The sequence below is a fragment of the Sorex fumeus genome, unplaced genomic scaffold, assembly GCF_029834395.1.
Source record: "Sorex fumeus unplaced genomic scaffold, SorFum_2.1 ptg000019l, whole genome shotgun sequence".
Lineage (NCBI taxonomy): Eukaryota > Metazoa > Chordata > Mammalia > Eulipotyphla > Soricidae > Sorex > Sorex fumeus.
The window spans coordinates 21,572,644-21,588,698 of record NW_026606076.1 but is presented as its reverse complement, the minus strand read 5'-3'; the positions used below and the strand labels follow the sequence as shown (position 1 = coordinate 21,588,698).

The following is a 16,055-nucleotide window of genomic DNA, read 5'->3' as shown; positions in this document are numbered from 1 at the left end:
TTTTTTTTAAGTGCTTTATGGGTCATGTGAGATGCTGAATATCGCTCTGGGTCAGCATGGGAAGCGCCCCTCCGAGCTTACTATCTGTGATTCCACATTGTTGTTTTTTTCTAATGTAGAATTTCTGCATCCTAAAATCAACTTGAAAATTGCACCCCGAATCTTCCTCTCTCCCTGATCAGGCAAAACTCGGGTATTACACTGAGTACTGAGAGTTGTATTCAAATAATGTCTGGGCATGTGCTGTGTGCCTTTGGTGGCTGCGATTGGTCTCCCCACCCTGGCCGGTGAAGGGTGACAGTGGATCGAAGAAGGAAACAGGGTTCAGGCTGTTGGTGATCTGCTGGATATTAACGCAAAGTGTTTTAGGCTTCATCTCTGAATTGTCCCTTTTCCTACTCCCAGAGAAGCTTATCATGTCCTTGCTAACATCCCTAATTTAGTTAAAGTTTATTTTTATTTTATTTTATTCTGTATTTTCCTCCTGTTGTCTCAGTTCCCCAGGTCAGTCTTGATAACTTATAAACCATAACTTTCTGGTAATTCTCAACTTTTTATTTGTACTGCTTTGTAGTTGAAGTGCTGTGTATTTGTACCTGCTTTTATATTTCCCCTATAGATTATTTATGTTTTAACTATTCAGAATGATCTTTGGTTAAACAGAGTAAGACCATCAATGCTATGGTCCTAATATTTGGGAGTTGATTGACTCTGAAGTCATCTTCTCCAGGGCATAATTGCTTGGTAATCATTACTTGACTTGGGCTTCAGTTGCTGTAGTTCCTAACACCCCAATAGGGAGGTTCTGCCGTGGGACTTGGATGGACCCGGGGCAAGTGGCAAAACTACCCCGGCTTCGAAATGGAACATTCTAGAAAGCAAATATGCATGGTCTTGATGCAAACTATTACAACATTGGAGACAGGACCCCCATGGGGAAGGACAAGCTGAACTGGCCTGAAGACTTAGTCTGGGATTTACAGTAAAAGCCTTGCTTGCTCTCAGAGCCCAGAGAAGTAAGTGTTAAAAGCCTTATTTGCTCTGGGGACTGGAGAGATAGCACAGTGGGTAGGGTATTTGTCTTGCACGCGGCCGACCTGGGTTTGATTCCCAGCATCCCATATGGTCCCCTGAGCAACATCAGGAGTAACTCCTGAGTGCAGAGCCAGGAGTACCCCCTTGTATCACCGTGTGTAACCCAAAAAAGCCAAAAAAGCCTTATTTGCTGTCAAAGCTCAGAGAACTAAGTGTTGGAATCTTTGTCTCTTACTGTGTTTATCCAAACAACTACAAGTATTGATAAATTTTACAACTAGAGGAAAAGATAAGAGACAGAGTGTCTCCTTGGGTGAATCTCCCCATGAGTATTTCCTCTGCCAAATATTTATCTGTGTAAATGATCAGTTATTCCTATGTCCTTACCTAATGCCCCCTCAGATGTTCTCTATGAATGGTAGCTGTTCTGCAATAAACAGGCCATTTTCACCCTCAGACTGTGATTTTCTGTCTCGCTGTCTCTCTGTCTCTGTTGAGAAGGGTTCCAGAGGTGTGGAGGCAGCTCTGGTCCACCAACACCTCACCGCACCCCCACATTTTACGTTGTGGACTGACAGTGATGAGTTGCTCTTTATTCCATTCTCCTGTGTATCTATACCAGTCTCCCACTGCTCCTCATTCCCTCTCCTCACGTGTCTTTCACAGCCTTTATTCTCCAGCCCATCCCATAGAGTTAGGGGTAGCAAATACACAGAGATATGGTTGTACAATCAAAGGATGTAAAGCCCTTCCCTCCAGGGAAACTTCTAGCCCAAAAATATAACTCGAAGGAGAGATCAGCTCAAGGGCAGGATTTTCTCTAAGGACATATTTTTTTCTTTGCTTAGTTAATATTTATTGAAACAGTCATATTAAATTTACACTTACTCTTTCTGTTCATTTTGAATGGACACAGTAAGAGATCTATTAAGTTTATAGGGTGTCTCTATTGGTGATATTTCCTATAGATCCCAGACAAAAATCCCCAGGACAGGTTAGGTTAGTCCTTTCTAACCACAGCAGGATTCTTATTCAGTTGCTTATGTTTGGGTCATAATGGAATTTGTTATGGTGCTTACCTGTCACTTTTCAATGCCAGGGTAGCTCACAGCTCTCCTGGGTCCATTCAGTGTCTTGCTTTTGGGGTGCTAAGAACAAAAGGCAGCTGAGGCTTAAGTCTCATAAACATGACTATGCCCAAGAGTATATAGTATCTGCAGTCAATTAACTCTGAAACTACAAAAGCATAATATTTCCTTCCTTTGTATATACAAAGCTGAGGGCTGGGGCATGGCTCTGCTACAAGGAGCTTAGGCTTACTGAGTAACACCCATCCCAATCCTCCCAGCACAATCTTTCCAACCTTGGACTGCACTGGTCCTTGTCCGGGAGCAAAAAAGGATATTTGTCTAAAGTAAACTGCAGAGGATATAAAGGAAAGAGAAAGTCAACATTTCACTTCCAAATACAAAATCCAGAGATCTCTGAAGAATCTGACTTTACAATTCAAAGGTTGTGGTTATGGGAAATGGGTGATTAATGTATAGGGGAAGCAGAGCACAGGGAAGTTAAAGATGAATACTAAGGAAATGGGAGTGATTGGGATGGGTGTTACTCAGTAAGCCTAAGCTCCTTGTAGCAGAGGAGAAATGATGAACCAATGTTAAACCTAAATTGCTTAGAACTAGAATCCAACCAGGGTAAAGCGTTTTGTTTTTTTAAGCAAGAAAGTTTTGGTTTTCCAGGAGTAGGGACATTTGCTCAGGAATCCCACTGGGTGTGCTAGGAGCACATATACTTAGGGCCGGAGCCATAGTACAGTGAGTAAGGACTTAAACATCCAAGCAATCAACCCCGGTTCTATCCCCTGCATCCCATATGGCCAGTACCAGAGTGATTCCTGCGTGTAGAGCTAGGAGTAAGCCCTGAATCTGCCAGTTGTGGCCCTGAAACAAAAATCACACAAAGCCACACTTATATTTACACATATATATGCACAAACAATGGTGAAAGAATAATAGGGATTCAGGAGAAACTGTGAGTTTCTGTAGCAGGGATAGATCAAAAATAGGGGATTTTTTTTCTCTTTTGGGTCACACCTGGCGATGCACAGGGATTACTCCTGGCTTTGCACTCAGGAGTTACTCCTGGCAATGCTCAGGGGACCATATGGGGTGCTGGGAATCGAACCTGGGTTGGCCGCGTGCAAGGCAAATGCCCTACCCGCTGTACTATCTCTCCAGCTCCAAGAATAGGGGATTTTTAAGGACCAGAAATTTGACTCTTTTAATGTTTCACTCTTAAATTTGTCTTTGTACATCATTCCCCCCCCCTTCGGTAGAATTTGCCTTTTTTCTTGTTATATTTTTCACCACAGCCTACAGTGCTCAGTGTTTACTCTTGTCTCTGAGCTCAGGGATCATTTGACAAGAGTCAGGGTAACAGTTTGTGTTTAGATATCATTGTTTCGATGTTAGGTGACAATGCACGATCAGGGGACTTCTCCTTACCCCCAAGCCCCCAGTGTGTGACCAACCAGTCCAGGATTTGCCTCTCCACTCCTTTATTCGAGTCCACAGATTCACCTGGGTGGCAAAAAGGTTCTCAGTGCCTAGACTCTGGCTCTTTAAGGTACCTAACGGAAATGGAAATGATGTCATAAGTGACGTCATAAATGTCATGGTTCATTTTCCATCCCTGACTCAGACACTGGGGATGTTGCTCACTTGGCAAAGGGCAAGTAAATTTGCACCCCATCCTGGAAGGGGGACTCTGAATAAGGATTTAGTTGCAGGACTCAAGCAACCTCCTGTGAGCACCCTGCGCCTTCCCATTTCCACACTCTGAGCCGAGGGGCCGAGCCAACTTAGGGGTAATTTTGCGCTGGTTTTTCACGTGTTCGCCAACATCCAGGTGGATCGTGAGGTGTGATGGACGTTTTTGGGGGAGACAGAGCTTTGGGGGTGCAGTGGGGGCTGTCTCAAGGTTCAGGGGTGACAGTTGTGAGTTCGCCACAATCGTCTCCAGCTCCGCGATGGGGCAACAGAGCTGAGTGCGAGAATCATCCGAGGGCTTGGCTATTCCAACCGTCCCAGCAGTCCCACGTTTGAACCATCGGTCCTAAGCTCGCTTCTGTAGAATCTCCAGATTTGAGTGGCAGAGCTTCAGCCCCTCCAGCTAATGGCAGGAGACCTGTTGCTGGTCATTTTCATTGTCTGCCATGAGAGCCGCGATCATGCGGGGTATGTGAGGGGAAGGGGGCTTGCAGGTGACTGAGATTTGCCAATGAAAATGTATTTGGGGGGGCTATTTTTGGTTCTTTATATTTTAGGGGGGAGAGAGGGCACATACCCGGAGATGCTCATGACTTACTCGAGTCTCTAAGCTCAGGTATTGTCCCTGGCGCTGGTAGGGGCCATATGGGATGCAGAGGATTGATCAGTTCATCTAGTCAAGTGCCCAATTCACATTATTGCTATCTAACCAAAATACTTGTATATCTTTTTTAGGTTCATGAATTTCAGCTCCCTCACATCAAACTGCAAAGCACCCCTGACTCTCTATCTCTCCCTGAGCAGACGACACCTGCCATTGTAGTAAATACTGAGGTTCCCGGGACAGAGTGCCCAGGTGCATGTCCTTGTCCACCCTGTAAGCGAGTGTCGAAGGTTTGTCCACTCTAAGTCACATGGTGGAGCCACATTCCAGGCTAAGGTTCCCATGGTGCAGCACTGCTGCCAGCCTGCAGGGGGCGCTAGTATTTGGGAGCTCCTGGCCTGAGAGTCGGCCCCTGGCACGGCCTATAGAGACTTTCCTGTGGGAGCCAGAGAAGAATCCGGGGATCAGAGAACGCTGTCTTTTCCTCCCCTGTAGCCTGGGCCCAGGCTCCTCTCCTGAAGTGCAGCACAGATGCCAACAAAATTTGCATCCCTAGCGGAGACAGGAGCTTCTGCCATTGTCTCCCAGAGGTGGAATTGTGAGGCTGTGCCTGAGGGTGTGGCTGGTCTGAGCTTGGGAGTGGGAGGAGGTGCTCTTCTCTGGTGCTCACTGTTCTGACTTCTCCAGGTCTTTGCACGGAGCCTCCTGCTGATCCTCAGAACAATAGTGACAGTAGAAGATGGTGACGCGACTTCTAGTAAACCGTTCCCAGGTACGAGTAGACGGATAGAATGACATGAGGTAGTACCAGGAGTGCCCAGGCTTCCTGGGTCATCTTTTTCGGTTTATTTTGGATAGATTCCAAGATGAGACTTCCGATTTGACCGTCCCATTCTGCTGTTTGAAGCTGCTTTTGTGTATGTTCGTTTTGTTTTATTTGGCTTTGGGACCGAACCAGTGGTGCATGAGGAGTACTCAAAGCTCAGTGCTCAATGCTCATTCCTGACAGGTCTAGGTGACCAATGGGATGCTGGAGGTCCAAAGGTTTCATCTTGGGTTTTCTGTTTTATTAGGGGTGGCAGAGCAAGGATTCTCGCAATCATTCCTTGTGCTGCACTCTGGCATTGCCCCTGGCAGTACTTGTAGGGCCATATGGGATGTTGGGGATCTCCAGTCCTATGTGCTGTCCCAGGAACAGCTGTCCTGTTACGCCAACCTGCTGGTACGGTTTCTTTTGCATTGTTTTTGTCATCAGCTGTTCTCTTGACTCTGTGCTCTGGATTCACAAGTGACAGGCCTCAGAGCACCCTGGGGTGTGATGGCCCCGTTTGTGCCCTGGCAACTACAGTGACTTGGGCCCACAGATTTGCTTTTCTCCTGTTTTGTCCTTCCTACTTTGGAGAGACTACCTGCTCGGTCATACAGTCTTGCATTCACATAATCTTGTGTGTGGATTTCTGGGCATGCACCAATCCCAAGGAGAAAGAGCCAAGGATCTCTGAGGCCAGTAGATATTTTGGGGTCTAGAAACTTCTACCTTCTTTGAGCGGGATTTGGGCAGTCCTGAGCAGTGAGTTCCTACAGGCATACATGCCATGAGTAGTTGTTTATATGGACTGTCGAGTTCTCAATCCTAGTGGTCATGTGCTGTGGGGGTGCATCGGTGAGCGTGCAGTGGTTTTCGCTACAACCAGGATAGCCTTTTGGATCGTACAAGTCTGTGTTCAGGTGATCCTCTCTACAGTGCTCACTGGAACAGTGGTGCTCAAATTGGCCGGGGGGTTACCAGGAAAGGCAGATACATCCAAGAACCTTCTGTATAACTTCCTCCCACTTTAGCAGATCCAGTTGCCTTATGTGATTTTGGAGGCCCGTTAGTCATGCATGTGCATGGAGGCTGGTTCATTTGGAGTGGAGAGGCCCAGCGACAATATAGGCCCCTGAGACCTGGCCTCAGAGTAGTGGAAATGAGGCTAAGATGGACACTGACTCCCACCCTCTTTGTGTGCTGACTCAGGACGCAGTAACCTTCCATGACGTGGCTGTGAACTTCACCCCGGAGGAATGGTCATGCCTGGAGGCCTCTCAGCGGAAGCTGTACAGGGACGTGATGCTGGAGACCTACCAGAATCTGCAGGCTGTCGGTGAGAGCAGTGTGGAGCCAACCGTGTCTGAACAGACCCGCGTGGGCTCCCTGGGGTTGGGCGGCAGCTGTGTGTCCAATTGTAGCTCTGTGACGAGCTGGGATGTTGGACAGCCGTGCAGTAGCTCTTCCCTCACTCTTTTTTTAGGGTTCACCTGTGGATACTCAGGCCTTACTCTCAGCTTTATCCTCAGTATTTTCTCGTGTGGGGTAGCCGGATCCTATGGTGTGATTCATATCAACCCGTTTCGACTGTGTCCATGGGAAGATCCCTATCTGCCCAGTTATTGCTCAGTTCCCTTTAAATAGTTCCATCCATTGGTGCATCAATTTACTTTGTGTACTACACGAACTTTTGTGTGTTTAATTGGTTTTGCTGTTTCCTTTGTTTGGGGTGGGGCAGTCCACAGTTCTCCTGGCGCTGTGCTAAAGGATGACTCCTAAGAGTGCTCAGGGGCCATGGGGTACCGTGGGCTGAAACCTCTTGGCAACTTAAAGTGTTGGTGCCTCACCCCCAGTACATTTGCACCAGTCATCAAGTCAGATGGTTTTTGCATTTTCTTTTTTCCTTACGAATTAGGGATATTCCTGCCTGTGTATTCAGGATCCATACCAGGCCTTGCTCCAAAACCATATGGGCTGCCAGGGATCAAACCCACATGTGTGTCCAGCGCTTCTGTCCTATGTGCTGTACTATCTCTCTCCCACCACAGGGAATTTGATATCTCGTCTCTCAACTCATTAGACGCTGCCCTATTTCAGTGTTTGGATTTACTTCTAATGGTTCTTGTGATACTTCAGCAGGACTTAGGGTTTGTTCCTGGACTCTGCACTCAGGGATCACTCCTGGCTGGCATGAGGGACCCTAGGTGATATCGAGTTTCGCAACTGGATTGTCCGTGAGAAACTCCTGCTCTGCTATCTTTCTGGATACATTTTTCAGCTTAAAAAAATAAGGGTCTCTTGCCACCCTTGGCCATTTCCAGATTTATTATGCACTTATTTTTACTGAAATCCGTGATGAGTTCATGAGGGGCTCAGGAAACTCCACGTGCAGCTGGGCCTAGAGAGACAGTAGAGGGAGGAAAGTGATTTTCATGCAAGCAGCGACGTGGGTTAAATCCCCAGCATCCGATGTCATTCACGAGCACCAGCAGCAGTGATTTCTGAAAACAGTGTCAGGAATCACCCCTGAGCATTGCCAGGTGAGACCCCAATGAAGACAAAAAACCAACAACATACTGTGCTGATCAACCCCCTGTCGGCAATACACAAGGTCAGGTCTAGAGTATTTGTGGTATTTTCTTGGGTCTTACCTCTCGAATAACTAGAAATATGTGGCATTTTGGAAATGGACATTCTGTTCATGCTTTTCAGATATATGCCCACTTATATCAGGAAAACTTGGGGATTTACCTGCCACCTTTTCCATGTCACTTATCCATGCCTCTGTCTCTGTTGGGGCAGGGCACTCTGGGATGAAGCCTGCGGTGATCTCCTGGCTGGAAGGAGGAGCCCTGAGGTCAGGGAGGAGAGGCATGTGTGCGGGTGAGTGTCTGAGGACCCTTCCTGGCTCAGGCCCTGTGCAGCGTATGGGTGCGCTGAGCATGTAGGAAACACGCTGCTAAAACCGGGGCCTTGGTCTCCTGCATCCTTGGGTCTGTGCCGCACTCATGCTGTTCTTCATTGCCCTGGACTGTCAGTCACATAATGATCCTGTAATTTGCTTCCATGGCTTTCGAATAAGTAAGACCATAACAGAGCTTGTTTGGATCTGAACGATAGTACAGCAGGGAGTGCCTTGCAGTGCCTGAAGGTAACCTGTTCAATAATTTATTCAGTAACCTGGTTCCCCGAACATTACCAGGTCTACTCAAAAACAAAAACAAAACCTAGTGTAGAATTGCCAAGATCCTCACAGTTTTCCACTATCCGAATCTTTTATTTAGTGTGGGACTCTTTGGACGCAGAGAACCACAGAAATATACTCTTAACTACATGGCATCATTATGCTACATTTTTGGACAAGTGCTTGAATTGCATGTTTTGTTCAGTTTCAGAACTGAAACCGCGACTTCAGGATTTGGCATTGCAGCACTTTGATTTGGGAATGGGGTCAGCATGTACGAGTGAGTTGGTAAGATTCGCTAAATCAGAATAAATATTATTATGCCAGCAGGAGTGGACCAAGTATATGATTGTTAAGGTGGAAGGCTAGGAATGGCAGGGAGGAATTCCAAAGTCTGATGCTTAGAGTATAGGACCCTTAGCTTCACTACGTGCTGAAATAAACCATGTATAAATATACTGTGAGTTTTGATTTGCTTGACAGTGGTAGTCGTTTTGAAAGCTAATTGGTGCGCCCTAGAGAGGGTGTAGTGATAAATATACTTTCTTTGCGCATGGATGGATGGTCCTTACCCAAAACAACTTATAGACAGCATAGACCCACAGAACTGATCCTAGACACTGCATGGTGTGTCCCTCCACCCACCCAACCCCAATAAATAGAAACTACAAAACAGAAAGAACAAAAAACTTCATTGATCCTGAAAGCCATAACTTGTGGTGAGAGCTTTGCAATGGCCACGTGGTCTCTCTCAGCTGCGTGACGATGCAGCGTTGTCTTCACCCCTGCATCACAGGTTCCACACGGAACTTTAACCAAACCCGCATGTGGATCTATTTCATTTTCTCTTGAAATAGACGCTTCCGTTTTCTATAGAAGGAATTATTTCCAGTTGTATTCCTTCATTAATTTAAAGGGGAGAAAGGCACAGAATTTACTGACTCTGCATCCATCAATTTTGTGTGTCCAACTTACAGTAACATGAAATTACTCTATCGTATGACAATTCATATGTCGGTAATTGCATTTGTGTGGTGCATATGTGTGAAACCACAGCTGAACGGCTCAGTTTTTTGTCAGGAAGACTCAGTGAATAAGTCAATAATTAGAATCCTTTGTTGTTCTACAGGAAAGGTGCCACCCCAAGTGGAATGTCTCTGATTCTACACTCTGTGACAATGTCTCTAGTGAGCAATCCTTCCCTCAGCCCTATGAGGATGCCGAGACAGGCGGAATGTCTTCTGAGGGTGATCAGAATGGCGAGAGCTACCTCACTCTGAAGAAGCCCTCTCCTGGAAAAAGTTCCTTAGACTGCGTTATTCTCAGTTCACAGGCAAAAAATTCCCCAATGGGGCACCTGCTAGGTAGTGGAGCACTATTTATAGTGAGTCCCTCACAGCAACACATCCTCAACCACAGTCACCGTGAGCAGAACCAATCTACGTGTAAGGAATGTGGGGGAGCCTCCCCATGTTCTCAGCACTGTGGTGTTCTCTTAGAAAACCTCAGTGGACAGAATCCCCAGAAAAGTCAGCCTCGAGAACAAAGTGTGAGTCAAGGGTTACCCCATCGTGACCATATGAATATAAATGCAAGAGTGAAACCTTATACATGTGAAGAATGTGGAAAGACCTTCAATAGATCAGCACATCTTATTTTGCATAGGAGAATTCATACAGGAGAGAAACCATATAAATGTCAGACTTGTGGGAAGGCTTTTATTCAGACCTCACATCTTAATAGACACATGAAAACTCATAGTGGAGAGAAGCCTTATATATGTCAGGAGTGTGGCAAGGCATTTACTCAGTCGTCAAGCCTCAGTAGACATGCAATTATTCACACTGGAGAGAAACCATATAGATGTAAAGAATGTGGAATGGCCTTTGTTTGGGCCACAAGACTTAGTTTACATAGGAGCAGTCACACTGGAGAGAAACTGTATCTATGTAAGGAATGTGGGAAGACCTTTGCTGTAGCCTCAAGTCTTAGTGTACATAGGAGAATTCACACTAGAGAGAAACCGCATATATGTAAGGAATGTGGAAAGGCCTTTGCTGTAGCCTCAAGTCTTAGTGTACATAGGAGAATTCACACTGGAGAGAAACCGTGTATATGTAAGGAATGTGGAAAGGCCTTTGCTAGAGCCTCAGGACTTAGTGTACATAGGAAAATTCACACTGGAGTGAAACCATATATATGTAAGGAATGTGGAAAGGCATTTGCTAGAGCCTCAGGACTTAGTGTACATAGGAAAATTCACACTGGAGAGAAACCGTATATATGTAAGGAATGTGGGAAGGCCTTTGCTGTAGCCTCAACTCTTGGTGAACATAGGAAAATTCACACTGGGGAGAAACCAAATATATGTAAGGAATGTGGAAAGGCCTTTGCTTGGGCCTCAACATTTAGAGAACATAGGAAAATTCACACTGGAGAGAAACCGCATATATGTAAGGAATGTGGAAAGGCCTTTGTTAGAGCCTCAAAACTTACTGTACATAGGAAAATTCATACTGGAGAGAAACCGTATATATGTAAGGAATGTGGGAAATCCTTTGCTGAATCCTCAACACTTAGTATACATAGGAGAATTCACACTGGAGAGAAACCGTGTATATGTAAGGAATGTGGAAAGGCCTTTGCTAGAGCCTCAGGACTTAGTGTACATAGGAAAATTCACACTGGAGTGAAACCATATATATGTAAGGAATGTGGAAAGGCATTTGCTAGAGCCTCAGGACTTAGTGTACATAGGAAAATTCACACTGGAGAGAAACCGTATATATGTAAGGAATGTGGGAAGGCCTTTGCTGTAGCCTCAACTCTTGGTGAACATAGGAAAATTCACACTGGGGAGAAACCAAATATATGTAAGGAATGTGGAAAGGCCTTTGCTTGGGCCTCAACATTTAGAGAACATAGGAAAATTCACACTGGAGAGAAACCGCATATATGTAAGGAATGTGGAAAGGCCTTTGTTAGAGCCTCAAAACTTACTGTACATAGGAAAATTCATACTGGAGAGAAACCGTATATATGTAAGGAATGTGGGAAATCCTTTGCTGAATCCTCAACACTTAGTATACATAGCAGAATTCACACTGGAGAGAAACCGTGTATATGTAAGGAATGTGGAAAGGCCTTTGCTAGAGCCTCAGGACTTAGTGTACATAGGAAAATTCACACTGGAGTGAAACCATATATATGTAAGGAATGTGGAAAGACATTTGCTAGAGCCTCAGGACTTAGTGTACATAGGAAAATTCACACTGGAGAGAAACCGTATATATGTAAAGAATGTGGGAAGGCCTTTGCTGTAGCCTCAACTCTTGGTGAACATAGGAAAATTCACACTGGGGAGAAACCATATATATGTAAGGAATGTGGAAAGGCCTTTTCTTGGGCCTCAACATTTAGAGAACATAGGAAAATTCACACTGGAGAGAAACCGCATATATGTAAGGAATGTGGAAAGGCCTTTGTTAGAGCCTCAAAACTTACTGTACATAGGAAAATTCACACTGGATAGAAACCGTATATATATAAGGAATGTGGAAAGGCCTTTGCTGGAGCTTCAAGACTTACGACACATATGAAAATTCATCTCAGAGAGAAACCTTATCAGTGTCTGACATGTGGAAAGGCATTCACACGGTTCTCTTCCCTTACTCTGCACATGAGAATTCATACTGGAGAGAAGTCTTAAATATGTGTGGAGTGTGGAAAGTCCTTTACTTCTTCCTCATAATTGACTGTACATAGGAGAATTTACCGTGGAGAGAAACCGTATGTATGTAAGGAATGTGGGAAGGCATTTGCTACAGTCTCAAATATTAGTGTACATAGGAAAATTCACACTGGAGAGAAACTTTTTATGTAAGGAATGTGGAAAGGCCTCTCTATGTTTTCAATACTTAATGCACATAGGAGAATACGCACGGGAGAGAAACCATATACATGTAAGAAATGTGGAAAGGCCTTTTGAGAAGCCTCAGATTTAGTGTACAAAGTAGCATTCACACCAGAGAAAAAACTTATATATGAGAGAAATGTGGGAAGGCCTTCTGCCATTCAGAATCCTTACTAAGCACAGGAAAATTCACAGTGGAAGGAAATATTTTCAGTGTCCGACATGTGAGAAGATCTTCATTTGGTGCTATTCTCTTACTCAGTATGTGAGAATTCATACTGGAGACAAACTGCATAAATGTCAGTAATGTGGGAATGGCTTCATGTACCCCTCACACCATAATAAACATATAAAAATTCATACCGGATGATTTGATCCCTTAATAACAGTCTCTTAGGACAGAACAGGACAAGCCAGTCAAGCAAGTTTCCTTTGGAAACAATAGACAAGGTTGTTAAAAAAGTGCAGTTAAGAGGGAAGTAAGCCTGTCTGCTCGGAACAGGCTTCTCATGTCACTGAAAGTTACCTGCTGATTTTCACCCGGGCTTCACCTATGCCAGTATTCTAGTGCTTAGAATTGCTTGTGTGTTAACTTGTAAATAATGGGACCTGGTGATGAAAATAAGGAGGAAGGTGACTGAATGAACAGGTGTAGAAACATCCCCCTGCTCAGAGCTGTCATGGCTCACTACTCTCTTATTGTTTGCTATGCTTCTGGCTTGGCCCAGAGGGGCTGTTTGGTGGGAATTATGGCAGAAATCAACCAAGATGCAGCACTGAATTCTTTGAAAATGGAAAAACAGGTAAACCTTCATTCTTCAGTCTTTCGTGTGTTAGAATTTGGAATGCTTCAGCACCCTGAAAATCCCGGTTTGGGAACTTGTTCTGGATATCCAGGCTTTAGGGGATGTGGAGCTTTTGAGGGGTGCATTGGGGGCTCTTCTGTGGCTCAAGTGTCATGGGTGAGGGTGCGTTATCCTGAGGGCCTCTGCAGCCACGATCGCAACCATGTCCAAGATGGTTGGAGGGTGGGCACATGGACTTCAGGCCTTGGTGTGAGGAGCCTGCAGAGAGTGGGGGTCTTGGCCATCTCATTCCTCCCTACTCGGGACTGCGCAGTACCATGTTTGGAGCCTTTGGACTGGACATAACACTTATCGAACCTCCAGATATCTTCACGGGCAGCCCCCAAAGGAAAGGGACACTTTTGTGATCGGTCATTTTCATTGGCTTTCGTGCTGGGTTTGGGACTTTGGGGCGTGTTTGGACAAGGAGAGAGATTTGCCTCTGAAAATTTACTCTTTGGATTTTTTTTTTACTTCTTGGGTCACATCCAGCATTTCACATAGGTTTCTTCTCGCTTATGTACTCAGGAATTACTCCTGGTAAAGCTCAGGGGACCATATTGTTGCTGAGATTAGAAACCGGGTTGGTCATGTGCAAGTCAAACGTTCTACCCACTCTGCTATCACTTCAGCCCCACTTTGGATTAATTTTAATAGCTTTTTTTTAATTCAGGGGAGTTGGAAGGGATTCTTTGATGCTCAAGGTTTACTTCTGGTTCTGCAGCTCAGGAATTATTCTGCAGTGCTGCTGGGTTCCTATGGGATGGAGAGGTTTGACCTGTATCAGCAAGGCAAGCATCCTATCTGCTTTACAGTGAGTCCAACCCCACTATTTCTGTTTTTTCCATATATAGAATTTCTACTTCCCGGGTGTATGATACCACCAGCAGGTCAATCTGTGCCTGTAAGGCGAGTGCATCAGTAGAATGATGGCACCGTCAGACTTCCAGATACTCCAAAATAGATGCTGTGCCTTTGGCCAGACAACAAAAACTTTGGGCAAAGTCTTGCAATAAAGTAAACGGCCAAAAGTTAGGTATGTGCAAGACACACCAACAAACCATTTCTGGCTCAGCTATATAATTGGAGGCAAGGTCTCTCTGGTTCCTGATCAAACTGCTTAAAGGCTATGATCCCAGAGACTCAGAGACAAATCTCAGAACCCAGCGGCTTTTTGCAGAGATGCGCCCTGTTCCCACAATGATTTACCAGTGACAGACCACCACAAGGGGGAAAGGGTATGTCTTTCCGCCTGATCCTACTTGGTGGCTTGGTGGACATCATCCTCCAGAGGCCATTGGACAGACAGGTTTGGGCCTGCAGTGACAAGACATGCGGGGCCTCATGGGATTGGGGTGGACTCTGCCCTTTCCTCCCCACCTCAATGAGACCCTGAGTCGCTGTCCATGTACAGACTCTCTGGCTCTTGATCACTCGGCCATGATCCCAGAGTCTCAGTAACAAATCTCTGAATCCAGCGGCTTTCAGCAGAAATGTGTCTGGTCCCTACAGTAGGTTACCAAAGCTGGGTATTTCAGGTGGCAATAGGTTTCATGCCTGGCGACTCACTGGCCACCATCTCTAATGGCTTCTGGATGGTTAGGTTTGGAACTGCTGTGAGGAGACATGCAGGGCCTAACTGGATGGTGGTGGGGCCGGTCCTTTTCTCCCCACCCCAATGAAACCCCGAGTTGTCTGGCACCTATGATTGACCTATGTGGCTCGTGATCAAGGTGCGTAATGGCCATGATCCCAGAGATTCAGAGACAAATCTCGAAACCCAGCGCCTTTTAGCAGAAATGCATCTGGACCCTGCAGAAGGTTACTGTCCCTGGTCCACCGCAGGGGAAATTGGAGCTGCCCCCCCAACTACTCCCACGTGGTGGCTCGGTGGCCTCCATCCCCCAAAGGCCTTTGGAAAGTCAGGTTTGGGCCCTCACTCAGGAATATACGTGGGGCCTCTCAGGATGGGGTGGAGCCGGCCAATTCCTCCCCTCCCCAACAAGAGCCTATGTCATTCCCACGAACCGCCTCTCTGGCTCTTGGTAAAGTTGTTTAATGGCCATTATCCCAGAGACTCAGGAACAAATCTCGGAACCCAGCAGGTTTTGGCAGAAATCCCTCCAGATTTAGTTGTTAAAATTTCAGAATTCCAAAATCATATGTTATTTTTAACCAGCCATCAAAAAAGAATTGTCGATGTTGCGTTTTCGCCAGATCTGAGTGCTGGGGTAAAATCCCAAATAATAATGGTGGTCTCGAGTCAACCTATTGAATGTAATCAAAGTAGAGAGAAGAATGTGGAAATTATCTGCCCCATAGTTATTGGGAGACTGTGGAATGGCGGCATACTTGCGTTTTTAGTGGTGGGAAATGGGCACGGTGAAATGACGGGTGTTTCATTGTATGACCGAGAATTAAACCTGAAAGCTTTGTAATTGCTCTCCCATTTTTTCCCGTTTTCTTCGATTTATTTAGAAATGGTCAGAGCAATAGTAGGGCAAGTAGGATGCTTGCCTTGCGTGTGGCCAACCCAGGAGTCCTCCAATCCACAGCATCTTTGAGTTGCTCATTGGACATTGAGTATCCCCTTCTCATCACTAGGCCATGTGATGTGGAGGTGTGGCATGGGGTAGGGGTGTCTTCTCCCCGGAGCTTTTCATTACAGATAGATCCTGTGCTTTGCTTTCTTGACTTTGTTGTTATTCTTCCTTATCTATCAGATATGTCGAGTAGTCCATGTGTTTCAAGGCCCTTGTGTCCCCGGCTGTATAACTAGCCTGGCTGTACACCTAAAAGGTCAGGTGCTCTTTCTGGACTCTGCTCAGTCAATCTTGCACCATGCATATCTTTGCCTTTGGATCATTGCCATGGTTTTTTGAATATGGGAAG

General features: G+C 45.6%; 1 protein-coding gene across 1 annotated transcript in view; it reads left to right on the top strand.

Annotated features, from left to right (window-relative positions):
* Positions 1 to 11,937, top strand: part of LOC130022013 (zinc finger protein 420-like) — a 61,457-nt gene extending 49,520 nt beyond the window's left edge. The window contains exons 2-4 of the mRNA XM_056112738.1: positions 10,102 to 10,287; positions 10,456 to 11,379; positions 11,548 to 11,937. Coding sequence (XP_055968713.1) covers positions 10,102 to 10,287; positions 10,456 to 11,379; positions 11,548 to 11,937 — 1,500 coding nt within the window. The remainder of the gene's footprint in view (positions 1 to 10,101; positions 10,288 to 10,455; positions 11,380 to 11,547) is intronic.
* The last annotated feature ends 4,118 nt before the right edge of the window (positions 11,938 to 16,055 follow it).